Source organism: Ambystoma mexicanum, chromosome 10 (genome assembly GCF_040938575.1).
Source record: "Ambystoma mexicanum isolate Mex_15411 chromosome 10, UKY_AmexF1_1, whole genome shotgun sequence".
Lineage (NCBI taxonomy): Eukaryota > Metazoa > Chordata > Amphibia > Caudata > Ambystomatidae > Ambystoma > Ambystoma mexicanum.
In genome coordinates, this window is record NC_090932.1 from 1,400,830,411 (window position 1) to 1,400,857,903 (window position 27,493).

The 27,493-nt window shown below is 45.7% G+C and overlaps 1 protein-coding gene across 2 annotated transcripts in view; it reads right to left on the minus strand.

Moving 5' to 3' along the window:
• Window positions 1–27,493, minus strand: part of MYO1H (myosin IH) — an 833,585-nt gene that overhangs the window by 121,562 nt on the left and 684,530 nt on the right. For both annotated transcript variants that reach the window (XM_069619421.1, XM_069619420.1), the window contains one exon: window positions 11,058–11,113. In XM_069619421.1, the coding sequence (XP_069475522.1) occupies window positions 11,058–11,113 (56 nt within the window). The remainder of the gene's footprint in view (window positions 1–11,057; window positions 11,114–27,493) is intronic.

Here is a 27,493-nt window from a genome sequence, read left to right on the forward strand (position 1 = left end):
GCTCCTTCCTCTCTTGTGCTGTCTCTCTTCCCCTTTGTGCAGTTGCTCCTTCCCCAACACACTGTCGCTCCCCCCCTTGCACTGTCGCTCCTCCCCCTTGTGCGGTCGCTTCTTTCCCCTTGCACTATTGCTTTTTACCTCTGGCACTGTCACTCCTTCCCCATGTGTTGTCACTTCTTCCCCCTTGTGCTGTCGTTGCTTACCCCTTATCTGTTGCTCCTTCTTCCCTTGCTCAGTCTCTCCTCCCCCCTTGCTCTGTCAATCCTTCCCCCTTGCTCTGTTGCTGCTTGCCCCTAGTTCTGTTTCTCCTCCCCCTTGCTCTGTTGCCCCTCCCCCTTGCGCTGCCGATCCCCCTGCGCTGTCGCTCCTCCCCTTTGTGCTGTCGCTCCTTCCCCCATTTGCGCTGTCACGCTTTTCCTCATTTGCACTGTCATTCCTTAAGTCATTTGTTGTACAATGCTCTTATGTACTATTGCTGGCTTTGGTTCCCCTGATTGGCTTCTTTTATTCTTTCTCGTGTTGCCATTTATTTCCTATTCCTCCCCCCCAGTGCTTCCTTTACCCCCGCACTGCCCTTCATACCCTCCCATGCTGTCATTTCTTCCTCCCTGTGCTGTCATTCCTTATTCATTCCCTCGATGCAAAGTTTAAAATGCAATAAACAACTACAAAAGCAAAAACTATTTGCATTCCCAATGCTTGCTTTTTAATGCAAAAGTAGGCTTTTGCAAGGCGATTCCCCCCTCAAGGTCCAATTCTGAGGCCTATGAAATGTGCTGTGTTCATTTGTCATCCCCTCTACCTATTAAACACCCTTGCCATTCTATGGAAGGTGAGTGGAATGGAGGGAAGGTGTTGCACGAAAGTTTGGCTGTCGGCTCTCAGAGCTCTCCAACTTCCTGAACTTTTTTATGGACATGGCGTGTATGTGCATGGATGGCTGGGCTGTGGAAGTAGGCGGAGTCTCTACGTGGCCCACTGAGAACTTCATACGGACCAAGTACCAAACTGCCTTATGTTATGTAAGTATGTATGCTTGTCATGGCAGGGCACAATTTTGATGTCATGTTGCCATGAGTTAGGAAACAGTAGCGGGTACTCAATACTCTGTTATGCCTTTTTCTCCCTCTGATTTTGGAGGGCCGTAACAGCATTGTTAAAGTGTGTCATTACAGAATCCTCAGAGTACCAATGGAGTGCAATGGAGCGCATCCTCTGTTCCCCCCGCCCTTAAATCTTGATTTAGGGACACAGCTTGGAGATCAACTTGTATCAAGTCTTTTTGTGAACACATCTTGATGTAACAAGGAAATATGCAACTAAAATACATTTAAATATAATTCTGAGTGTATGATGTAGTTAAATATTTAAAGTGTACTAAAATTGGAAGGCAAATATTAGGGCAAACCCCAAATGTCATTTGTTTACCTGCTTTCAGACTAGTAGTAACTGACCTGTGCAATAACGCAATCATCCCATGATCCCTTTATTAGCCTGATTAAGTTTTTATTCTCTTAATACCTTTCACTACCAGTTGAAACGTCGCCTTACTACTGATCCGACAAGACCCGTGGAGAACCATTTTTGGCTGATTTGCCAAACTTTTAATGGAAAAATATTATATATTTTGGTGAATAGTATCTGGTAACATCTGGTGATATCTCCCCTGTATTCAATTTCTGTCGGCATAGTGGAATCATAAAAAGGGGAATCACACGTTGAATTGTCAAGACTGCCCTTGGAGGAAAGACCTTGTTAAATAAAAGTGGTATCCAGCACTGCTCCAATGAACTGGATCCGGAGATATGGAATCAGGTTTGACTTGTGACGTTCACCGAAAACCCCAGTTCGAACATCTGAACCTTCTGTAATAACTCGCTTGGAGAGAGACGGCCTCCATAAGACTCCTGCTTGGGACAGGCTACAGGTGGCCAAGCATGGACTGCTTGCTGAACAGGCTGATGTGAGAGTGTGGGGCATTTGCAGAAAGTGAGAAAGCCCTTAAGGTATGTGTCCCACTGATGGTGCTGGTGGAGTCATATTTGAATGCTCTTCAGCTTCAGGGGAGCAGCCACTAGTGACAGCACCTTTGTGGAAACTCTGGGAACTGGGTTTAAGCCAAAGGGGAAACAAGTGTATTGATATGGGTTCTTTGCAACTGTGAATCTCAGGCACTGGCGTTGCTCTTTCACAATTGGGATGTGACAATAGGCGTCTTGAATGTCTGGAGTTGCCATCCATTCATCGAACTGAAGACCTGCCAGTATCTGATGAACTGTTAAAATATGAAACATTTCCACAAGAAGAAAATGACTCAAATCGTACAGGTACAGAATAGGCCTAATGCCACCATTTGTTTTAGGTATTATAACATTGCAGGAATAGAACGCCTGATATTTTTCTTCTTTGGAAACCAATTCTATTGCTCCCAAGGAGAGAAGTTTTAGAATCTCTCTGAGAAATTCTGGAGAGGACTTTTGAAGCTTTGGCGGTGAAGCAGCTGGAGTAGCCGGGAGAGCCAAAGAATAACCCAGATGAACGATGCTTACAATACAAGTGTCTTGAGTAATATTTTCCCAATGATGGTTAAATCTGGAAATTCTCTCTGCTACCAGAGTTGTATGTTTCTTGATGTGAATTGGAACTGATGCATTACAAAACCCCGGATCACAGTAAAATAGACTTTTTTGCCTCATGTGTGGAAGTAGCTGAAGGTGTTGGAGTCGCTTTCAGTTTAGGTCTGTCCCTTCTCTTTTTCATAGATGCATAGTAAGGCTTAAAAACAGAGGGTACGCTGCCATTTGTTGAAGATGGATGAGACCTAAAGACTTGATGGTAAGATTGGTTCATAGAGATTGAGTTCAACGACGTAGCAGCTGTAATGCTTGTTTTACTTTTCTGTAAAACCTCATCTGTTGATGGGTCAAACAACATTTCACCATCCAACAGTAAATTCAGCACTTTTTTTCCTGTACATCCTCCCGAAGGGAGGTTAATGACATATAAGCACTGTTCATAATCCTTGCCACGTGTCACTCATGTCTTTTATAACCTGCTGCTGAAATACTGTTTCCCTTCCTTCTGTAATCCAAAAACACACTCATCTGCCACATCTTGGGAAAGAAATTCAGTTAACACTTCCAATTTCTCCCACTTCAGAATATTAAAACCTGATGGTACAGTAGCTGCATTGATTTGCCTCAGCTGCACGGGTGCATTCAAATAAGACTTATTCTCTTGATTATCCCAGGCCTTTGCATTTTTGTGTAATTCAGATGCTGGAGAGGGAGATGGACCTTTGCCTTTAGTACCCAAGGCTGCAGAGATTACTGCGGATTGAACAGCCAGATTACCTATTAGCACAAATGTATCATCTTAGATTGCAGAGTCAGAATGAGGCTTGGTCCAATGACTTAGGGCTTGCTCTAAGGCTAAAGTTTCCATGGGCACCAAAGACCTGGATTGATACATAGGAAGTTTTCTAAAAATTCTCAAGGTTTCTGGTTTGCTCGATGGAAAGATCGCCTGAACCTGCATGGCTTAGAACAGTGTTTCCCCAAAATCTTTTGAAGGAGATAACGACTGATGTTCCTCATCAGTGTCTGCATCTGTGCCATTTCACACCTTTTGTGTCTTACTTGGAGGAGCAGAATGTACATCTTCAGGTACAAAGTGATCCACAAATGGAACCTCCAACAGACCCACTTTCTCCTTTATACTTTGAACCAAAACATCTAAAAAGGCTTTGACAGCATGGTCTCCAATACAGTTGTCGTTATGTCCTTAGGCATAGTTTGATCCTCTTGTGACCGAACAGACGATGTAGAGGAATCCACCATATCAGGTAATTCAACAGGAACCGAAGTAGGCTGAGGATTGTAAATGTTAAACACTACAAGTCTGGGGACCTGAATATTAGTCAATACCCCCTGAGGAATAACCTGGAAACTTGACAGAGGGACCTCTTGGTGTTCAGGAGAAAACCGAAGTGAGCAATTCAGATTTTTGGACTTAACCAGAGTACTTAGTAGCTCATCTGGAAGAAAGGTAAAGTACTTGCTAGGATTGAAATCTTCAGAATTAGAAATACGGTTTTCACAGCTCTGAATGGTCACTCAGCACTGAAATAGGCTCTCTCAGTTTCTCCTATGACTCTTCCTTTTTCTGACAGTGTCTTTTCGGAGACATCAGTACCAAACTCAGTGCCGATGGGAGTGAGACTTGTCTTTGTTGTGATGAAAGACCTTGTCCAAGGACACCGAAGAAATATCAGTGGTAACAGACTTGTGTACCGATGATGCTACTGTGCCTGGTGATCTGGGATGTACTGGATCACAGTCTCCAGAGCTGTATTGCCTCTTCGGTGGGGTATGAGGTAGCAGAGCTTTTCCCTGGTAATGTTCTGACTTTGTCAGGGTTAATCAGATCTTTGGGTATTGAGTATTCTCTGGCTACTTTCCCTACAAGGGGTATTCACGCTTTCCCACTAAGAGGTACAGATGGTTTCCGATCCAGGTGTGCTCACAGGTGTAATTTCCCAGGATACCCCCTAACCGGACCTGTAAAGACCCAGAAACTGGGGGTGCCCTCTTTACCTCTGTACGCAAAGAAGGTGCCGACACACAACCCCACGTGCAGGCACAGTCTCCCTGTTACCAATATCATTGTCCTTGCTGGACCTGCACAAGTCCTTTATTGCCTTCAGTAACAATCCCAGCTCGGCAGGAAAGAAGGATGCTTTCCTGAGAAGTTGGTTGAATTCTGCTGCAGAACACACAGGAACTCACAAGATTATGGATTCCCAAACAGCAGATGTAGGCATGATTAGGATCAGTGTTACACTCACCTGGTCTCTGCAGAGGCGTTGGGGCATGCTTGCAGCCCTCCCGGGGGTGAGGTCGCTTGGGTCGGACTTCACCCTCTGTGCTTATGTGGTGACTGGTGGTAATTGGTGATGCTGCTCGGGACTGCTCCTGCGTGGAGAATAGGGGGCGTGAGTATGCCAGCTTGTGCGCCTGATCCCCTTCCAGACCCCTTCTCCCAAACCGTGCTACCCGTGGGATGCGTTGTCCCTGGAAAGCTCACCTGTTGATTAGTTTTGGTGAGCACTCTGTCCTGCTGCTTCTGGCAGGGGCTCTTGTATGATCTGGACCAAGTTCCTTCACTGGTCCCTTGCACATGGTAGTCCAGTCCTGCTGCGACTAAGTCACTATACTTCAGGTTAGTGTTCCTTTTTGCCTTTGTCTTTCCTTGTCTGTTTTTGTTGTATTGTAAAGTTTGTTGTCTTGTACTGCTCTCCGTTCCACTTTTGATGTTTGCTCTTTCGCTTTCTTCCCTTGCAGGTGATGTTGCCGGCCCGGCAGACGCTGTGGAGCTCGAGGCGGCAGCCGGAGGGAACGAGGAACGAAGCTACAGCGGTACAGTAGCTGGTAAATTGTTAACTATGGGGCGTGCAGGGTTCAAATGCGGCACGGCCCTAGGACGGATGTTCTAACCTTGTCTTTCTTCTTCTTCACAGGGTCCGAGTTTGTGGATGCGGAGCGCAGTGCTGCAGCGTCGGGATCAAGATCACTGGATGTCAGGAGATGAGTCTGCAGGTGAAGCGATGGAGCACCGGTTTCCTGGAGGGGAGTATGCAGGAGAACACCTGGTTTCAAAGGTAAGTAAACTGGTCCAAGCGGCGGTGAGCGTCACGTTGCACGTGAGTGCACAGTAACGTGAAGCACCAGGCTTAAGGATGGAGCAGCTTATATAGCTGAACTTCTGAAGCCACGCCCACCAGGTTCAGCCTGCCTGCCACACCCTGCCACACCCGATGAGTCAGCACATGAAGACCAGGCCTAGGGAGCCACACCCGTTGAGTCAGCACATGAGGATGTATCAACTCCTGGAAAGTTCTTGTTAAATAAAAGCACTGCTGCACTGAAATAAAGTAAAAGCACTCCTGCACTGAAATAAAGTGTTCCTGCTCACATCTCTATATAAGCCTGGCACCAAAGGCGCCAGGACTGAGTCCAGCCAGGGCCCCTGTGTTTATGGGTCCCAAAGGGACATAAGTGAGTTAAGTGACCCATTGCCCTCATCACTTGATGGTGTGGTTTTTGTGTTCTGGGGCCGTGGCTATGACATTCAGCCATTGAGAACGGCATCCTACACCAGATGCTTAGCTTGATGCCCATAGCATATGGCATATGCGTCAGAAGGAGGCACCTCAGTGTACAGATGTAAAATTCATCAACAAAAATGTTAAAAGGAATGGACAGATAGAAGTAACACTCAAAAAAGAGATGGGTGTTAGAGAGAGTAGTAGATCTCAACCCGCCTAGTAGGATCAAAAATAGTAAGTGGGTGTGCCATGTAGGGACACAAGGGTGAATGGTGGTGGTTTGAGGGCAGAGAGATGTAAAGGCTTCCAAAACATTCCAATGTTTTTCTTAAAGTGACAGCTATTTTTTCCAGCCAGCTTTTCCCACTCTCTTGAAGATGCAGGCGGTCCAAACCAGTTGTGAAGGAGGGAGAGCAGGACAAGAGAGAAATCTTAGTCACCTTTTCCCATGAAATCCCCTTGAATTCCTCCTTTTGGCCAGAAGGTTTGGTTCCTGTTCACAGATCCTGTGATCCTGTAACTACAGTTTTAGTAGAACAGAGAAAATACATACAGCCAAAACCCTAAATCAGTCAAATGTTCAGGGTATTCAGAGTCCGACAAACTCTCCAAACTTTTTAGAAGCTCAGGTGTTATATATTCAATTGGTGACAGTTTCACTGGCTGAAGGTTTCTGTAACCACTAGGTTGAGAAGTTCAGTGCCGTTCCTGCCTTTGGATGTCAAATGAAACAAAGTGACAGTTGGGTGGGCTAATGTCTTGCATCTGACTGTTCATTTCACATGAAAAATCAATAAATTTGTTTTTAGCTGAACTAAAGGAAAATTCTAAAAAAACTTCCTGTAGGGAAATGTTATGTGTTGTACTTTTTTCTAAGATGCACGGCTACCAAGAGCTTGTAATATTGTAATACCACTCGTCTACTGTAAGTGGTAATCCTTTAAGTGATACCAGAGGAATGAGTAGCTGCATCATGCATGCATAGAATATCATTGGCACTACAGGTCTGCCATTAATTACGACAATCACCCACTTCAACTGTACTTACTTGATCAGTTTTAGATAGGTGAACGGTTGAGCACTTCCTATCCAGATTTAAACCTGGTTTGCAGGTTAATTGCTCATTACTGCAGCAGGTGCTTTAGCCTCTCCTCATACAACGTTCCCCGCCTAGCTCTCAGCTTCTCCAACTCTTCTCTCCCTTGCTGCAGCAGTCTTTGAACTTTCACATTTCAATTTGTTTTGATGGTTTTGATCTCTATTTGAATCCAGCTATAACCAGAAGGGTGGGCAGACCCTCTGCAGGTCTCCTGATAATGATAAAGCGGGCCATTGATTTTACATTCATCAAAATGATCAAAATAAACCCGTATATACAACTTTTGATTGTAGAGTGGAAACAAAATCTTGCAGGAATTTTGCCAATAATTGCCCTCTTTAAACTATATTGAAATTCAGCTGTAATTTTTGTAAAATCTTTAATTTCCTTGATTGATAACATGCGTATTCAATCTGATGATCCCTTTATTCTTTTATGTGGTGATTTAAATACAAGCTGCATGTACAGTGATGGCTCTATTATCGAAAATGCCATGTTAGTGGGGAAAGCAAAGTCATTAATCACAGAATTGGATGAGCAAGACATTGTGATGTTGAACGGCCAAACGTATGGCGATACATCTGGGTCTATTACTTGGTGTAGAAGATCTTCGACTGCTCGCCTTCATTGCTACTTTGTGTTGAGTGACCTTCAGCGATGGGTAACCACTCTGAGAATTATTCCAACGACTCAGAGTGATCCCCATCTCCTTAAACTAACCTTGAATGTGCAAAAAATACAAAAGATTCACTGACCAACTGAATTACTAGAATGTAATCAGAAAGGTAATCGCATAAAAATCGTACCAAAGAGCTAACCAAGATCAATGTGTGTCTGAAAACACTCTTGGATACTGACCAAAACACACTTGACTATCCAAGAGTCTTTTTAGACTTCAAGGTCAAATTAGAAGCCACAATATGAGTAAATTCAGGAGTTTACATCAAGTAAATTATCAGGTGAAAGAAATGAAAGGAATCTTAAGAAGAGACATAAGGAGGATTGATCAAGCCGCATTAGAAGATAAAGTTCCACCGAAAAATAAGACATCAACAATATAGAAACTGGTTTATTGCTACCAAAGCTCAACGCTTTCAAAGTGACGCAGAACTAATGATGCGCATTTTAACAAATCAAAATACTCTGCAATTATGGTAGCCTTCGAACGATAACACCACTCATCAATGGGCGACCATGATTCCAGCTGTAACTGAGGCAAATTGGATAGCACATTTTAGTGAGCTCTTTGCCAGAACACCGCAGGACGTGAAATTCTATGCAAACTCGACCAGTGCTCTGTGGCCAATTTACCATGACAAAGAGGAACTAACCAATTTGATCTAGAAATATAACCCCTCTCGAACCGCTGGTCCTGATGGCTTGAATAACCTTTTAATGAGACAAAATGTAGAGGAGTGGGCGGAATTTTGCTCTGTCTTGTTCAATCAAATTAGCCTCACCCATCGAATTCCAAATTCATGGAAAATAGCAGTAATCGTCCCAATTTTCAAGAAGGACAATAGGGGAAACCCCAAAAACTATAGACCCATCGCCCTCCTTGACTCCTTGGGTAAGATTTATGCGTCAATTCTTTTGCAACAACAAAAAAATGGGTCAAATGAGAAGGAATTCTCGATAAAAGGCAGACAGGCTTCTCCATAGGCATCAGAACTAATTTAAATTTGTTCCTGTTTAAAATAATAAAAATGAAGGCTGTAGCATCTCAAAAGAAAATTTATATTGCTTTCATTGATTTAGAAGAGGCATTCGACATAGTCAATAGAAACAAACTTTGTCAAAAATTGAACAATTGAGGTTGCCCGTCTGAGCTATTAGAAGCAATAATAGCATTAGCTCTTCAACATCAATAAGGATACAAATTTCCCGAGAGGGCCACCTGAGTCCGTTGATCAAAAAAAACAGAGGTGTGAAACAAAGATGTCCTTTGGCCGCAACATTATTTGTCGTATATTTATCTGACATGGCAGCCTCACAAAGAGAGATAAGGACATTTCCCCCCAAGATCTATGACCAGGAAGTGCCATGGGTATTATACACAGACAATCTCGTCATGTTAGATTTAACCCCCATTGGGCTACAACGGCACTTAGATCTCATGTATACTTACTTTATGGAAAACAACATGAGAATATAAAGAAAAGACAAATTATGATTTTGGAAACAAAAAGAGGCAGAACTAATTCCAAATTTAAATGGATTTGTGAGAACCAAATAGTAGAAAGAGTGGAATCTATAACCTACTTGGGTGTACTTGTGAATTGCTCCTCCAAAGAGAAAAACTGGATAGAAGGTATTAGAGCGCTTGGCAAATCAAGCAATTCTAATCCTGAAGAAATTCTGCAGATTTACTCCAATTCCAGCAGTGGTGTTCTATAAACAAAAGGTCACACCAATTTTAATATATCGTGTTGAGACAGCTATCACGATTCCAACAGAATGTTGAAATAAAATTGAAGGTCAATTTTTGAAAAAACTTTTACATCTTCCTCAAGCTCTTCCGATATCTGCCATACGATTTGAATTAGGGCTGCAACCCCTAAAATCCATGATCGAATGGCGCAAAATTGATCTGTATCGGTAATGCATTGACGAAGAGGAATTAATGCCCTGTAGAGAGATATTAAAGAAATAGAGATAACACCAAAATAGATTGAGTGGTTGATAAATGGAAAATCGGATGTCAAATTTATATTGTCACACTTAATCAGTCCAAAGAAATGTTATTATCAAATCCAGATAAGATCAAACTATGTATTAAAAGGCAAAACTGGATAAACACTCAGGTGAAGAGAGATACGTATAAAGGGTCTTTAGACCTTGCTCACGAAACAAGATCTTTGAACCAACTGCCGTGATATTTAGAAAAGTTCCAGAGTCTCAAACATAGAGAGAAGTTTATGCGAGAAATTCTAGGAATGAGAAAGCAAATCAACGAGGAAGAGCCCACGTGTAGATTCTGTGCAATTAATGGCAAAGTGGAATCCACAAAACACCTGGTTATAGAGTGCGAGAGTCTCACACCTGTAAGACAGAAATACTTGAGTACAGTGATTGCAGATTATAGCTCGCTAAGTGTGGATGAGTGGTGGGCATTACTACTAATGGGTGAAAAACCCAATATGATCGTAGCAGTAACAAATTACTTAACAGATGTACTAAAATTATAAGTTCCAATACTGTTCAAAGGCATTAATTGTTGACTGAGAGTCAGAGGTACCATTTTTGTTTGCTTTGTTTTCTTCGATTTGCCTTATTTCCTTTTGCAATTGAGAGTGAAACGTTACTTTTCAAAAATAGTGTAAGAACAATTTTTAAGAATTGTGTATTTGGGATGTAATTTGGAGATTTTAAAATGGATTTTTGTATGTAATTTTATGAAAGGTTTGTAATAAACCAAACATAATAAAATAAAAAATAAAAATAATTTGTTTTACTAAAAATGATCCCAAAACTCCTAAACATCCAGGGCAATGAATAGCTCTTAAAGGAGATTCGGCCAGATTCAGGCTGTTAAAGGTATGGGGCAACCCGTGAACCTCCTATAATCTCATTAAGCGATTTTCAGGAGCCTTCAAACCCACTTGGTAAAAGGTTCACCAGGACCAAGGTCTGAGAAACCTTGCAGTCATTATGGACTCATACTTGTCATTGGAACGTGCTATTTACAAGTAATACATACATACACATCTAATGACTTTTTCACAATGTGTAGTATACATATGCGCTTTCATTTGAAAATTATTTCGAATTGCGTACACATTTGTAATTCATATTGAGGTAAGACATCCCCTTGTATACATCCACCCCACCCACCCATCTGATTGTTCTTACCTTAATCCTCTCGTTGCTTATCAATTGCATCACCTTGGGGTTGATGTCCTGTTCATCTAGATGACAGAAAGATCTAAATTAGTACTACATTTTTTAATACAGAGATTGTATAACAAATTGACTTAGTGCTGCATTTTTCTTTCGAGCAAATAATTTGCTTTGGATGGACCTTTACAAACAAAACTCTGATGAGTACTCTGATTAATCTTTAACACGACTTCTTGTGAAGACATTGTAGAAGAAACATATGCACATATTCAGAACTTGTGTGTTGTTTAATATTATTTACATACACAAATATATTATTGTTAGGATACACATAATTGCATTGATTCCTCCATCCTGTGTTAGCTTGTATTTATATAGCACCTGCTGCCATTTGTCATGGTGTCAAAGCGCTAAAATTGCAATACTGGTTCATGTTTGCCAACATTGATAAAATATCATAATACTGTGATTAGATGTGATACCAAATGTCACTGTACAGACCTTTCAGCATTAAATGGGTACTTTTTTTGTATCATGCATATAATGTTCAATGTAGAAACAAGCATCGGCAATGCCAATAATTTTGGTGTTTACTGTTCTTAGCATTTTGCATTTATCGGCATCAGGGTGCAAGGAGGAGAGTGCCAAGTTTCAAAGGAGGATGCAATAAGCGGTGCAGGTGTGCAATGGAATGAGAAGGGGAATAGAGCAACAGAGGAAGCCATTGATAGAGGGTTTGGATGATGAACATGAGGAACTATGAGAGAGAAGGTGAGAAAGTACGAGAAAGTTGGAGAAGATGGAAAAATGGGGATATCTTCAAGAGGGCCAGAGAGAGAGAGAGAGAGAGAGAGTGCCAGTGCGAGTGGGGAGAAAGCAAGGGAGCAGCAGCAAATACAGGGAGAGAGAGAGAAAACGACATGCAAGAAAGAGACAGCGACAGTGCGCACACGGAGAGAGAGTAAGAGTGTGAGAGCATGTGTTGGGGTAGAGAGAGAGTACCAGCACCTGCAGGGAGAGAGAGAGACAGCAACCAGGTGCACTGGGAGAGAGTGACAGTGCGTGTTGCAAGAGAGAGAACGACATCGCTCGTGGGAAGAGAGATCAACAGCGTGCAATAGCGTACGTGGTGAGAGAGAGAGTGACAGTGCGCGTGTGGAGAGAGAGCGACAGCGTGCGGAGAGAGCACAATTGTTGGACAAATAGATGATGCAACAGCAATAGAAGCCTTTGCAGCAGCATGTAGGAGAGTGCCCTTCATTTTGACACTGAACATAAAGGTCAAACATCACGCAGGGCAGACTCTCTGAACACCTTAATTAAGATGCAGACTGGATGTTTATAGTAACGCAGTCTGGTCACCGAAACGAAATGCATTACAACCTGCACACAGCAATCAAGCCAGTGCAAATAAAATCCCAAACTATGCGACTAAAGTGGGGGTGAGCAAAAATCAAAGTAATAAACCAACCTACCCACCCAGAAAGTAACGCAGGAATGCAAACCCGTCAGCCACCGAGAGGTTTACATCATTTGTGGGGCGGATAATGGCCAGATTTTAGAAGCAGAACATGTCCATGTTGGTTGCAGCAATATATGCTCGTAGCCCCCTGTAAGAACACATTTGTGCTTGCTTTGCCATCATTCCAGGACTGATATTGTCAGAAAAAATTGCCCATACTGGCTGCACCATCGTAGGCCAGTATCCCCCTGTAAGAACACTCATCAACTTTGATTTCCCCCTAATTCCAGTCAAAATAGTCAGGTTTTAGTTGTGACTGAGCTTAGTGAACTCCCCCCTCCCGGTGCCCCCTGCACTAAGCAGCTCTTCTCCTCCACTGCCATGTACACACATTAATACACATTCACATTGACATTCAACACACACAAGCACACACACACATATATACATAGAAATACAATGTTTGCGCCTTGAAACACCATTTGCTTGAAACACCTTGCATCTTGAAACACCATTTGCTATATAGGCGCATTATAAATACCCAATAAATAAATAATAAAGTGGGGGTCCCGCTGCCGCAACACACACAGTTTCAGACAGCCCTACAGCCTCAACGCACCTTGCAAGCAGGAAACAGGAAGCAAGGGGAGGTGTGAATCAAACACTTGCTTCTTTCTGGTTGACATATATGCCGTGATCACACCCACACCAGTAGCACACCACCCCAGGCCTTCCCGACATGTATGGATGTGCAGGAGTACCCCATATAAACATTTGGGTTTGCAGTGTCCCAGCTTGCATGCCAACGGGCCATTCAAGGCTGGGGAAGCAGAACACTTGTGGCCTTGAAGGGCCCATTGAGCCTGCACTGGCTGGGGTAGTCTAAGCCAAAGAAAATCTTTAGTAATCCTGTTACTTTCCTAACAACAAAGAAAGCCCTGGAGCACATCCTCAGCTGCTTGCTACAGCTGAAGAAGTGCTCAGGGATTTCACTTTGTCGGCTTGGCTCCTCTATAATGTGTAGCAGGTCACATCTTGTCACCCATTATGGACAAACCACCAGTACTTCCAGGGAGACTGGTTTAGCCCTTGAAGTGTGCACTGTTGAGTCGCCTGTGAAGGGCACAACACCACATTCCTCCCAACTTGCATTTGAAAAACAATAGTGTAATAACTCTACAGTTCGGTAGTGGGGCCACTTTACAGTTCGGTGATGCGTGGCACTCGGCCCCAGACAATGGCCGTCACGTTGGCACCCCCTTCCAGTGGTGTACCCCATTGAGCAGATAGCCTTGCAGGCGGGATGATTGCTGAGGCCGTTATCTCAGCGCATAGCAAGATCCTCGCCCTCTTTATGGGGTATCAGCATCCTCAGCTTGCGGGGCATCAGGGCTCGGAGTTTCATGTGGAGGCCGTGCATCGTCCATACTGACTACTTCTTCACCTCCTGAGACTTTCTCTCGACAGGCTGGCGATTCATCGCTCCTTGGGGTTTCAGCCATTCTCTCTTTCCACATCATCGGTGGTAATTTTTGGAAATGGGATATGTTACAGGTGATAGTCTCTCATCCTCGGGCCACCATTACCATGCTGTGTTCAGCCTCCACGACGGTCCAGGGGTGGGATTCATACGACGTGATCATTTTCTTGCTCGGAGATTGATTCCTTACTAGTACGGTATCTCCTGTTTGGAGCTCTCGATGTTGTGCCTGGCTGGCACGGCTCTCCTTCTTGTTGTACCGTCTCCGTTTGTCCTCTATTTGCTCCATGTCCATCTCGGGTACCACCCAATTCTGGTGGAGCAGAAGTTCTGCCTGAATTGGCACTCCGAACATCAGCGCAGTGGGGCTTATTCGAGTGGCTGTGTGAGGGGTTTTCCTGTAGGATCGGATGAAACAGTACTGCAGGTAACCACAGCTGTTGTTCTTCCTTGCTAATTTGTATCACCTTGTTCCATGATCCCATAAACCTATCCGCATCTCCATTAGCCTGCGGCTAGCATGGGCTGATTTCTGGTGATGTATGTTGAGGTTCCCTGGAAAGTTTTGCAGCTCCCGACTGGTGAATGGGGGTTCCGTTGTCACTCTTTATTTTCCTCAGCAGGTTGTGACTGAGGATACATTTGTGGACTTCACAGGTTCTACTTCAGGATACCGGCTGAATTCGTTTACAGCTACCACTAGATAGCTTTCATTTGCTACTGTGCAGAAGTGAACACTGATAGACTCCCATCTTTTCAGGCTTCTGGGGGTACGGGCTATGGGTTCTGGGGCCATTTACCACTGGGAGGATTGACATGCTACACAGGCATCAATGAGGGCCAGGACCCTCTGCTGAATCTTGGGCATCCAGATTCGGGATTTTAGGTACACCTGGGTCTTCACTACTCCCTGATGTCCTTCATGAGTCAATCGGAGTGCCGTTCCTCCAGCACTTTGGGCAGTATGATGCAGTGCCCTTTTAGAATTGCACCTTCAGCTGAGTTGGTTAATTCATTTTGAATCCTGAATAAGGCCTGCAGCTTTTCTTGCACTTTTGCAGCGCAATGTGCCATGGCTGACACAAAGTTCTTCCAGTCCCCTGACTGTATTCTTTGCTTTGCTTGTTGCAGACACTTGTCCTTTGCTGTTTCTTCCACTATTTCTGGTAGGGTCATTGCTTTTGTGCGTGCACATGCTCCTACATGGCACCCATGTTCTTCTGTCTCCTGTGCGTGTTTTTGCTCTTGTTGTGTTGCTGGTTGTGGGTGCTGGGAGACATAGTCTGGGGGGTTGTCTGCTCCCGCTCGGTATACTACTTCTATGTCAAACGGCTGAGTTGTAGCATCTACTTTTCCAATCTGGACCTGTTCCTTTGAATATCGGGATCAAAGGTTTGTGGTCTGTGAATATTGTAGCTGGCTGATCTAGGAGGTACAACTGAAAATGCTGGCAGCCCCATAATATTGCCAGAGCTTCCTTCTCAATGTGCGCATAGTTTTGTTCTATTTTGGTGAGCACTCGGCTTCCGAACGCAATGGGGAATATGGTGCCTTCTTGGTCTACTTGGGTCAAAACAGCTACCAGGCCTACAGGGCTAGCATTAAAAAATAACCCTGTGCTTCGTTCAGTGTTGAAGAATGCCACCTTTTCTTTTCCTGATAGTGTGTCTTTAATCTGCTGAAAAGCTCTTTCTTGTTCTTCACCCCATTCCCATGGTACTTCTTTCAGGGTTAGTTCTTTCAGTGGGGCCGCGACTGTGGCCAGATCAGGAATGAACCTGTCACAGTATGTGGCCATGCACATGAAGCTTCTGATTTCAGATGCTGATGTGGGGGCTTTAGCTCCCTTAATATCTGTGACCTTGGCAGGATCAGGCGACACCCCTTTGGCGTTGAAAACATATCCAAAGAAGGCAAGTTTGTTCTTACCGAATTTGCATTTCTCAGCGTGCAATGTTTGGCCTGATTCTCCTATACAGGCATTTTATTCTTTTAGCGTCTTTCCGTAGACTAAGATATCATTGCTGACATTTGTCCTGCCTGCTAGATCATGTAGCACTCTTCGGATCTCATTCTAGAATACCTCACCTGCCAAGGATATCCTGAAGTTCAGCCTGCGATACTACCGGAGGCCGAGATGGGATGAGAACGTTGTGATGTATCTTGATTCACGTGCTAGACGTATATTGTGATAGCCAGAACGCAGGTCCAATGTACTGAACACCGTTGCTCCTGTCAGATCCACAATCAGTTTGTCAACGGTTGGTATTATGTTACATCAACGCCCTATCGCCACATTTGGTAGCCGCATATCTATACAAATGCGGACAGCATTTGGCTGTTTGGGCTTTTGTGTAACCACCATGGGCGATACCCATGGGGTGGGGCAAGATGTCTTCTCAATGATCCCCATGTTTTCTAGTTTCTCTAGTTCAACTTCTACAGCTTCTCGTAGGTGGAAGGGGACGCGGCAGTGTCTTACAGCTCTGGGCTCAACAGTCAGGTCAATTTGTAGTTTGACTGTCCGTCCCTTTAGGCCCACAATTCCTTGAAACAACTTGCCATGTTTTCCTAAGCTTGAGTTTTTCAGCCGTCCTGCAGCTCATAAGCTTCTCCATTCCCACGTCGACCACATAAATGCGGGTCCTGGATCTGGTTCCGTGGTGGGCCAGGTTTGACAGAACGATCCTACTTCAGGCAGAGGCTTCTTGCATCTATAGGAAAATAGCTGTACTTTCTCGTTCTGGAGCTGAGGTAACGGTTTCAGTTCTTCGACTTTCACCAGGGGCATTACGTTTACTACCCCTCCAGTGCCTATCACCACTTTCGTGGGGATCCTGTCTGCTAGGATCAGGCAGGTTGGTTGAGTGGTTTTATTCTTGCTGTGTCTCCTCTTGCCTTGCTTGATGGCTGAGATCATGTGGACTCTCTCGCTGTGTTTTTTGGGCCGACTTGCTGGCTTTTCGGGTGATGATTTCTCTTCTGACGCTCTTTCCTCTTCACTGGAACTGAATTGTCTATGATCAGCTGCTATGGGTCTCGCTTTCCCATTATCTGGTCATTAGTATGTGTTGGTGCTTGGTCACCCGGTCTCCTTCCCAGGGGTGGGTTGAGGCAGACTGCTGCAAAGTGGTTGCATTTTCGGCAGGTAGCTCCTAGTGCTGGACAGGGATCCCTTCAGTCCCATGCACCACCATATCATTTACAGGATTCCTGCCGTCTGTCTTGCTGGCGTGGCAGGATTTTGGAAGATCTTCTGCCTTTGGGCTTGGATCTGATGGCCACAATGCACAATGTTTTCTTCTTCTGTCTATCAGCAGTGTACTCATGGCTACTTCCATTGCTGCAACTTGTTCATCAGTGCTCTCTTTGTCGACCAATCGCCAGGATATGGTTTAGCAGTAGGTGCTTCTCCGATAGGATTGCTCTCCGCAACTTCTCTGATGAGATTCCATGAATGATTTGCTGACGTATTGCAAAGGCTTTGTCCAGCAATTCACATCTCAGGGTAATTTCCCTAATACGGGCGTTAACATCGGCTGTCTTTTCTCCAGATCTTTGCCCGGCCATGCTCAGCTGAAAACGCTCATAGTCTGGGTTGAATTCTGGTTTGAACTTCCCATCCAGGGCCGCCTTTGCTGCTTCATAGTTATTAGCTTGTCCTCAGTTAGGTAGGGCATTACACATTTTAGTTTAGTTTATTTATACCGCACGCCGAACCCTGAGGTAACTGGGCGCCAGAGACTTAAAGGAGGTTACAGCAGAGTAAAGACATACAAGAAAATAACACTAAGTGCAGTTGACCTGGTTACATGGTGGTCGAGAGGCAGACATAGGATAAAAGTACATTAATTAGTGTGTCGGACAGTGGTGGAGTTCTTGTTGGAGAGCCAGGACTTCGCTTTCGCTCTGAAGGTCCAAAAGGAAGGTTCTGCTCTAAGGATTGGTGGTATAGCATTCCATTGTTTGGCGGCTGGGACCGGGAAGCTGGAGAAGCCTGCTTTTTTTTAGGGAGAATTTGGGGATGGATAGGCAGTGGGAGTACAACTTTCTGGTTGGTCTGGTTGAGGTGTGTTTGCTGAACTTGTCTGGCAAGTATTTGGGGGCGTCATTAGATAGGCATTTGTGGACGATGACGAGGGATCTGAGGGTGATTCTGTCTCGTACGGAGAGCCAGTGGGCATCTTGTCTGAAGCTGGAGATGTGTAAGTGACGCAGGATACTCATAGCCGCTCTGAGGGCCTTATTCTGCAGCACCTGCAGTTTGTTCGAATTGCATTCTGAGGCGCCAAGAAAGAGAGTGTTGCAGTAGTCAATTTTTGAGAGCACTAGCGCTCTGGCTAGTGTAATGCAGCTGGACGGCGAGAGGAAGGGTTTGCAGTTATTGATGATCTTATTTGTATAAGCTGTGGAGGAAGCTGTGGCGTTCACCTGTTTTTTGAGCGAGAGTGTGGAGTCTAGATGGACCCTTAAAGTTTTAATTTCTTTGGCCACAGTGATTAGGTTACCGTCTATGTTGATAGAAGAGTAACAGGGGTCCAGTTTGTTTAGCCGTGGTTGGGAGCCAATGAGAAGGAACTCAGTTTTCTCGTCGTTGAGGCATAAGCCGTGTTCTGCCATCCAGGCTTGGATCTCCAGGTAGAGGCTGTTGATCCGTATGGAGTCCTCTTCATAGCAACCTGATAGAGTGATGAGAACCTGGGTATCGTCAGCATAATTTGTGTGTGTGACACCCATATTATTAAGGCGGTCGAACAATAGCTTTGTTAAGATATTGTATAAGGTCTGCGAGACGCACTAACCTTGTGGGACGCCACAGAGGATGGGGATGGGGTGGGCTGAAGCCCCCGGTGAGAAGAGCTGGGTGGTTCGATCGGCTCAGAAGGATTGGACCCAGGTGGTCGCCTGGCTAGAGAAAGCAGCCTAGGCCGTCAGATGTTCCGTGAGGATCTGATGGTCGACAAGGGCAAAGGCTGCCGAGAGGTCAAGCAGCAGGAGAATGGCTAGATTGCCCTTATCCTTTGCCTCGTCCATCTGGATTTTTAAGTCCAGGAGGGCTGTCTATGTTCCATGCCTTGGTCTGAAGCTAGATTGTCTAAGGCCCAGGAGGTTGTTCTCTTCCAGATGCTTCTTGCTTCTGGATTTGCAGGTAGGCCACTCTGTCTAGAATCTTTAGGATGTAAGGGACGGTGCTAATTGGCCTGTAGTTTGTTGGGTTGTTGGGGTCTAGGTTAGGTTTTTTTTAGAAGGCCTCCTTGAGGCTGCTAGGGACTGAGCTCATTTTGAAGGAGGGATGATTAGGGCTGTTATGAAAGGGGCCAGGTCGTTGGCGATGGATGATGGGAGCGGGGCAGGAGTCCCCTTGGCATCTGGAGGGCTAAGGCCTTTGATGATGCTTTCCACTTCTTCCGTTGACACCGGGGTGAAAGAGATGTGGGTGGCATGTAGGAGTTTTAGAGGTGGGAGGTAGTGGAGGGTTTGCTTTTTTGGCTAGGCTGAGCTTTTTGTGTTCAATTTTGGATGGTAGCATGGCAATTTTATCTTTTTGGATCCTCTCATTCCAGTCTGCATCTTTCATGCAGGTTTCTGAGGGTGTGGAGGGGGACTCAAGTTCCCTGAGGATGATGAAGAGCTCTTTTGTTCTAGATTTGGCGTTCTCAATTCTGTTGTCATACGGCTCTTTTTTTGGCCCTGAGGATAGAGGTTTTGTAGGTGGTGGCCGCTACGGTGAATAGTGTTTTGTTGGCCTGGTTCGGTATTTTTCTCCAGGTGGCTTCTGGCGCTTGTTTAGTTTTCGGATTTTCGGATTTTAAGCTCTGGGGTGAACCATTTGTTCGAGTCGGCTGCTGGTTTAGCTTTAGTGAGTTTGATAAGAGCAATGATATCTACTGCAGATTTGAGTGTTTTATTATAGAGGTCAGCAAGTTTATCCACATCTAGGTTGGAGTAGTTTGCGGGAGCAAGCATATTGTGTATGAGAGGGCAGAGGCTCTGCAAGGTGATGTTGCGGTTATTCCTGGTGAGGGTTTGCGGGATAGTAGCTGGAGGGGTGTTTGGTTGCGTCTTCCTTTGGATGGAGAAGGAGATGGCGTGGTGGTCTGACCATGCGATTGGTTCATTTTTAAGGATGGAGGTGAAACAGTTGTGCTCCACCAACCAGTTCAAGATTCTGCCTTGGTTATGTGTTGGGGTTGTGATCCTGTGCTTGAACCCTAGTTGGCAGATAGTGTTTTCCAGGGAGAGCACATTGGCGTCATTAGGATCGCCGAGGCCCAGGTTGAAGTTCCCTACTAGAATGAATTGAGATCCTGTTTTGGTATTAGTGGTCAGGAGGCCGGATATCTCTTCCTCAAATGAGGAGATGAGGCCTGGAGGTCTGTATATGATGTGCATAAGGATGGTTTGTGTAGCGGAAAGTTGGAATTAAGCGGACAGGAGTTCAGCGGACGGGAAGCTGGACAGGGGGGACATTCTAATACCAAGGGATGTTTTGGCAATAAAGGTGACTCCTCCTCCTTTACCTGAGACCCTGTCGTTCCTTAGTATTGAATAGCCCTCTGGGATGGCGAGGGAAAGAGCTGGACCTGCTGCCTGATGCAGCCAGGTTTCAGTGATAGCCAGGAAGTGCAGGTTGTTAGTGGATATGAGGTCTGCGATGTTCAGCGCATGGACGACCAGTGATCGAGCATTGATGAGAGCACCTTTGATCAAAGGGTGTTCAATTATGCCAGTGGGGGCTTTTTGGGTGTTGTCCAGGATTTGCGAAGAGCTGGCTTGAACCTGGTTATGTTGAGATAGAGGGGGGTGTTTTTTGATGATGGACCTGCGGGGTAAGAACCGGGTGCCGAGTCTCAGGTTTCTGTCCTTCACTGGGGAAGGGTTCCAAGGTGAGGGGGGAGCAGCAAATCAGTGGATCCATTCTAATGGGCTGATGGAGCAGTTTGGCTGGTCGATTTGTTTAGTATTGACATATCCCATAGTTTTGGTGTATGTGAAACGTTGAGGCAGGTGTGACTGAGGTAGTGGGTTCGTAGGGAGGAGGGAAGTGTTGTGGGGGTTGAGTAGGTAAAGAGTTTCCATCAAGGTAAGAGTGGTTAAGTAAAGGTATGCCATGAACAAACTGTTTGGGTCTGGGGATCACTGGCATTTGTTCTGTCACAGTAGGCTAGTATAATGAGGCACAGTTGGCTGGGCACAGTGGGCTAGCACGATTGTGGAACATAAGCTAGTATAGTTTAGTCACAATGTACAGTGTAGGTACAACACGTTGGCGGAGAATAGGCTAGTTCAGATTAGGCACAGTGGGCTGCAATAGGCTAGTTCAAAATAGGCATAGTGGGCTGCAATAGGCTAGTTCAAAATAGGCACAGTGAGCTGGAAAAAGCTGGTTCAAAATAGGCACAGTGGGCTGCAATAGGTTAGTTCAAAATGGGTACAGAGGGCTGCAATAGGCTAGTTCAAAATAGGCACATTGGGTTACAGCAGGCTAGTTCAAAATGGGCACAGTGGGCTGCAATAGGCTAGTTCAAAATAGGTACAGAAGGCTGCAATAGGCTAGTTCAAATAGGCACAGTGGGTTACAGCAGGCTAGTTCAAAATAGGCACAGTGAGCTGCAATAGGCTAGTTCAAAATAGGTACAGAGGGCTGCAATAGGCTAGTTCAAAATAGGTACAGAGTGATGCAATAGGCTAGTTCAAAATAGGCACAGTGCGTTACAGCAGGCTAGTTAAAAATAGGTACAGAAGGCTGCAATAGGCTAGTTCAAAATAGGCACAGAGGGTTACAGCAGGGTAGTTCATAATAGGCACAGTGGGCTGCAATAGGCTAGTTCAAGATTGGTACAGAGGGCTGCAATAGGCTAGTTCAAAATAGGCACAGTGGGTTACAGCAGGCTAGTTCAGATTGGGCACAGTGGGCTGGTACAGACAGGCACAATGGGCAAATTAATTGAGGACACAATGGGCTAATACAATGGAGGCATAGAGATTTGGCACAATCATGGCATGAGATGGATTTGTGCATGCGCAGGGAGCACCACGTAGAGTACATGCATATAGACATACAGGAAATGTATGGGACCATCAATCATGGCAAGAGAGTGGGTGGATTACTATATATATCAGTGTACGGAATCGCAGCAGTCATGTCAATTACTTACAATGTGTCCATGCTTGCGTGAAGGCGTAGATGCATCCGGCGGGCAGTGAGGAACTTTCATAGTTTTTGGCCACGCAGCGGTATCTGGAGCAGCGGCTCACCGCGGCGCACAGGGGCAAACAGGGCCTTAGGTGGCCTTTGGTGAGGCCGGCTGTTCCGCCTGCTGGCGGAAATGAGGGTAATTTGTTGATGGTTGCTAGGTGACCAAACGGACGCTATGCCTCGTGGCGCTTCATCGTGCCCGACATTTTGTTTTGGGAAATGATGTTGGCGCGTATGCAGCTGCAGAGGCTGGGCTGCCTGGGTGAAGTAAAGGCAGTAATTCTTTCAGATCTCACGGATGGCATTAAAATCTGCAAGTCTGATGGGTGGTGAGCCTAGATGGCACTCGACACTCTGCAGGGCTCATCACGGGCATCAGGGGCAGGTGATCACACGGGCGAGCAGTGATCAGGTCAGGGGGATGATTGGGTCCTCCGGTGGTTGGGGGTTAGGTGGGGGCTCCTGCCCTCACCACCTGGATGCTGTAACTGAGGGCTAAAGGGGGCAAACAGGGCCTTAGGTGGCCTTGGGTGAGGCCGGTTCTTCCGCCTGCTGGCGGAAATGAGGGCAATTAATTGATGGTTGCTAGGCGACCAAACGGAAGCAGTCTCAGCGCCAGTGTGCCTAGGTTGAGCATGAGCAGTGTCCAACACTCTTCCGCGTATGTGATTTTCCTGGCCTCGACGTGAAGCTGAAACTGTTGGAGCTACAGTTCCCACTGCAGTGCTGCTCCTGTGGCATATGGGTTAAACGGCCTCATGAAGGCACCATGGGTTGCATCTAGACCTGGAATGGGCCCTTCTTCTTCTGTGGCCATTCTCCTTGTGCTCATGGGTGTATGCCCTCTGGTCGAGCTAGCTGGTGGGTTCTCCATCATCACAGTGTGTGTTTCCTGGATGTCTCACGTTTACACGCACTGACTGGATGCTGCTAGTGTGCAGGCCTGATTCGCCGGCAGTCACTGGATGTTCCTGGACGTGCTGCTCTTACCCAGCATATGCTGTGTACTGTGGTTTTCCTCTGTGGCTTGATACCTGCTCATGCTGAGTGGTCAGTGGCAGTTCATCCCAGGTCGGTGGTCCTTCTTCTACCTACTGCAGGTGGGTGTGCAATTCCCATGAACTTGTACCCCCCTCCTGCTAGGCGGCTGCAAGCCTGGATCTGTCACCCCACCTGACCTGTTTCTGGGCACGCTGTCTTTTACTTGGGTTGTCCCTCTTATCAGCAAGCTACTGGGCTCCCTGCGTGGCCTTGCCACTTACCGCTGCGTTGTCGAGCTCACATTAGCATGTGGGTGTGGCAGGCAGTCAGGAGCACTCTGTCCTTCTGCGTTCTGTGGGTCACGGTCCCTGGGAACGGCATCCGTTCTCCTTCCGCATCAACTGCGGAGTGTTTCAGCACTTTGCTCTGGCTCCAATATAGGGTCGAGAGCCTCTACGGCACGGTACTACCTTGCGCACCGTTTCTGCGCTGCCTGGAACACCGTCGTCAGCGTTGCGCACACAGTAATATACCTCTGGATTCCCAGCTGGCACTTGCTGTTGCGCAGGTGTACAGCTCGTCGGGATGAGACCGATACCGGTTTTGCAACGTGGGGTCGTTTATTAAGCTTCGTCGCCAGTGTGGTATCTCCCGCTCATGCTCATTGACACGGGTGGGAAACAGCGGCCTTGTTTGTTGGCTAGGCACAAACAATGCTAACTCGCACTTCCCCGTTTCCAGCGCTCGTGCTTATTTTGTTCTTAACTCTCCTCCCCTTCCTCCGATCACGTGTTGTCCGGAAGTGCACAACACCACATCGCCCAATAAATGTGCGCGGCCTCCCAGATGGTGCTCACACACTGGGACTAATTTCTCATGTTCAGATTTGGTTAGTACAAAGTATGTGCATGGGCAGTTGCATGGAGCAACCCCCTTGTAAATGAAAAAACCCACCATTGAGATAAAGGTTGTAGCCCCATTCTGTAAAGCCAATATGCACCTGCTGCTGGGCAAGTGGCAAAATGTGCAATTCGCACAAGGGCCACGTTTCAATAGAAATGTTATTGACAGAACAGCACACAAAAAGCAGCGTAAACAGAGCAGAGAGAGAAGCGCTTTGATAACAGCAGGCAGAGAATGACAGCGAACAGCACACAGAGTGTGATGTGCCATGAAATAGATAACATTCTTTACAAAACGTGTACTAGTCTAGTGACATGCTAATAAATCTGATACCATCTGGAGGAAGAGGTGTGAGCTTGTGCAAGAACATGCCATGTTTCTTGTTTTGTACAGGGAACTTCTGAGCTGGCGCACAGGAATTATCTGGCCAAATTAATGAATTCCTGTGTAGACCTCTAATACATATTTGTATTTGCAATTTGCTTAAAACAAGTGAGCTAAAAGGCGCCTTTTGATCCAATGTTTTAAAAATATTCTTGCAAAATCCCTACCTCACAACCTGCACCCCTACCCACCCACATTTGTACATCCCCACGGGCTTCACTCGCTCGCTGTGCTTGATTAATGATTAATGAGACTTGAACTGTCCCAGATCTGCAGCTGAAGATAGGATAAACTCCAATAAAATCTCTCTTTGTGGCACTTGGCCACAGAACTGCATCAGGCAGTCATCCCCAGCATGCAAGCCACAGCGCAGCCCAGTGTTGCGGTCTGCCGCACCTTTAAGAAGTGGCCCGCCCACTAAGGGGCGGGACTAGTGATGCAGGGTTGGAGGGGAGTTCGGGAAGAGGCTCGGTTGGCACCAGTTACTTGCAGAGATTTAATAAAGATAGTTACAATCCACTACCACTGTGTGTCCTCCTTCCAGCCTGCCTGGCCCGATCCAAGGTAACACTGGCGACAAGGTGTTTCCCCGCATGCCGGAGTACTCCTTGCGGCTGTCTGCCGCGCGTCCCATTTCCTGGCAGTCCGCCAGGCCTCCTCCTCCGTGCCTGGCCCGATCCAAGGTAATACCTCACGCCTGACCCACCTGTTAACCTGCAACTAAACGCACACGGACATGCTCTTTTAACTGTCAACGTATGCTGTGTATACAACTCTGTGTACAAACACCTGTGCATACAACCATGCATATTGCCATCCTTTTGCTGTCAATGCATCATGTAACCTGGAATGTGTAACTGTGTGCAACTGTATATAACCATGAATACTGTCACCCCCTTGCTATCAATGTATCTTGTAATTACTTGGAATGTGTAACTGTATGTAACTGCAACATGTAAGCTTAAAGTATTCTTGAACACGTGCACGGATACCTCCCCGGTCTGGCGCGTGCTATAAATCAATAAACAAACAAACAAACATACCCAGTATCTCTATACAAATGCGAATCCACTCACAGTTGAAAACAGCAGGCTGTGTTACTCTAGAATCCAGATCTCAGAAGTAGAGCTCTAACATTGATCTGCCTGAATATGTGGTGTCAAACTCACTTCCAATACAAATGAAATGATACATTTTGTTTGCCTCTGTCCCCTCCTCCGACCAATAAAATAAATATGTAGGACAGCTCAAGGACGATCAGAATCTTTACGTCAAGCAGTCGGACGCAGCCACTACTCCACCCCCCCAACCCCATAAATTAAGGAGTGTTTCATTGGACCAGGAAACAGGGTAGCAGGATAAGGAAATGTTGTCCTTTACCTGATGACAATAACTTAATGCAAGCTCACCTACTAAGTAATTGTCAAAAATACAACCGGTCACTTTTGTCTTTCCAAAACTATGAAAAATGACGTTAAAAATGTATTTGATGTTGAGACATAAAATTATAACCCCCTACCCCATCAGTTGCAATAGATGCGATTTTAGTAAAAACATTTTATTAATAAGAGCTGAATAGAGGGAAAACCAGGAGGCGACGCACCGCTTTTGACAAGCTGGAAGTATCAAAAATGAAACTATTGCATCACAAATAACCCTCTAAATTTAATTTTATGAGAGACACATAGGATGGGCAGGAGGCGCACCCCAAGACACCATCCAACCATGCACTGCAAGACAAACCCAGAGTACAGAGAGCATTCAAACGCTTTAGAATCATACATGATACAGCACAAGCATTAGCACACTTTGTTACATGTGGACTCGAAATAATACCCAGTTTCAGTGTTTTTTTGTTTAATAATTTTTCATTAGAGTATTATAATATGAAAAAATGAATATGTAAACAACCAGTAGTTCATAATGACAAACCAATGCAATCAAGAATAAGTGATACAATTACAACACAGCACAGAGATATAATAGCAGTAAAATAGAGAGGCAAAGATAGTATGCATGATATAAATGTCTCAATATTAGCTAAAGCAGTCATGTAATAAAACAGAACTGAGTGTGATGCAGATGCATAAGGAACAGGTAAATATATCATTATAAATAGTACAAATAGCTTCGGCCAATAAATCGGAACTACACATTGTAGGAAATATAAAATGGATTAACATGGGTGTGATGCTGGAAATGCATCGGAGGGACAGGTCCTCCGTATCCTTGTCCTTTACTGCCTTTTTATCGTGTGTTCTGTCGTGTTTTCCACGCAGGAGTTCCTGTGGGACTCCTGGCGGTGCAGCTCTCTCTCTTTTGGTTTGGTGAACAGACCCATGGGATACCCTTACGGCACCCATGGGTGGGGGTACAACCCTGTACCCCTAGGTTATGTTTTTGGGCACCTGGGGGTGGCCCGCAGAGCAGGGTATGGGCTGGTGGCGGCTCCATGCTGAATTTGATAGGTGCTCTGAGTATCCTCCATTTTGGGATTCCCCGGCCCTGCCATTGGAATCAGTTGATTCCTGATGGAAAATAAGATGGCCCCTGTGGCCTCTTGCTTTCTATTACCTGTTACCTTGTTTTCCCGAAGTCCCGGGAAGCCCTGCCTCTGTCCCTTCACCCTGACAGGCTGTTGGGTGGAAGTTCCATATATGGTGTTGTTGTGAAGTCCAGTCCAGACTGGCTGGAGCCTTCCTAGTGACTGTATGTTGTGGGTACACCCTGTGGGTGGGACCTGGGTGAATGGAGTGTGTGACCAATATGCACTTCTTGTTGTGGCTGTCTGGTTTCTGGTATGAGAGACAAAGACTGAGACAGCCCTGCCCGAAATGGGCCTCAATGCAGTGTGTAGTGTTGAATGCCTGGGTACTTGTCCCAATCCACATTCCTTGTTGTGAGTGTCTGACAGGGAGGAGGATGACCTGAATGCACTGTGTGCCTGATTGGCTGACTGACTGCATGAATGCCCTTCTGTATGATTGGCTGCTGAGAGTGACCCAGCAGTGTGGATGAGAGACAGGATAGTATATCTG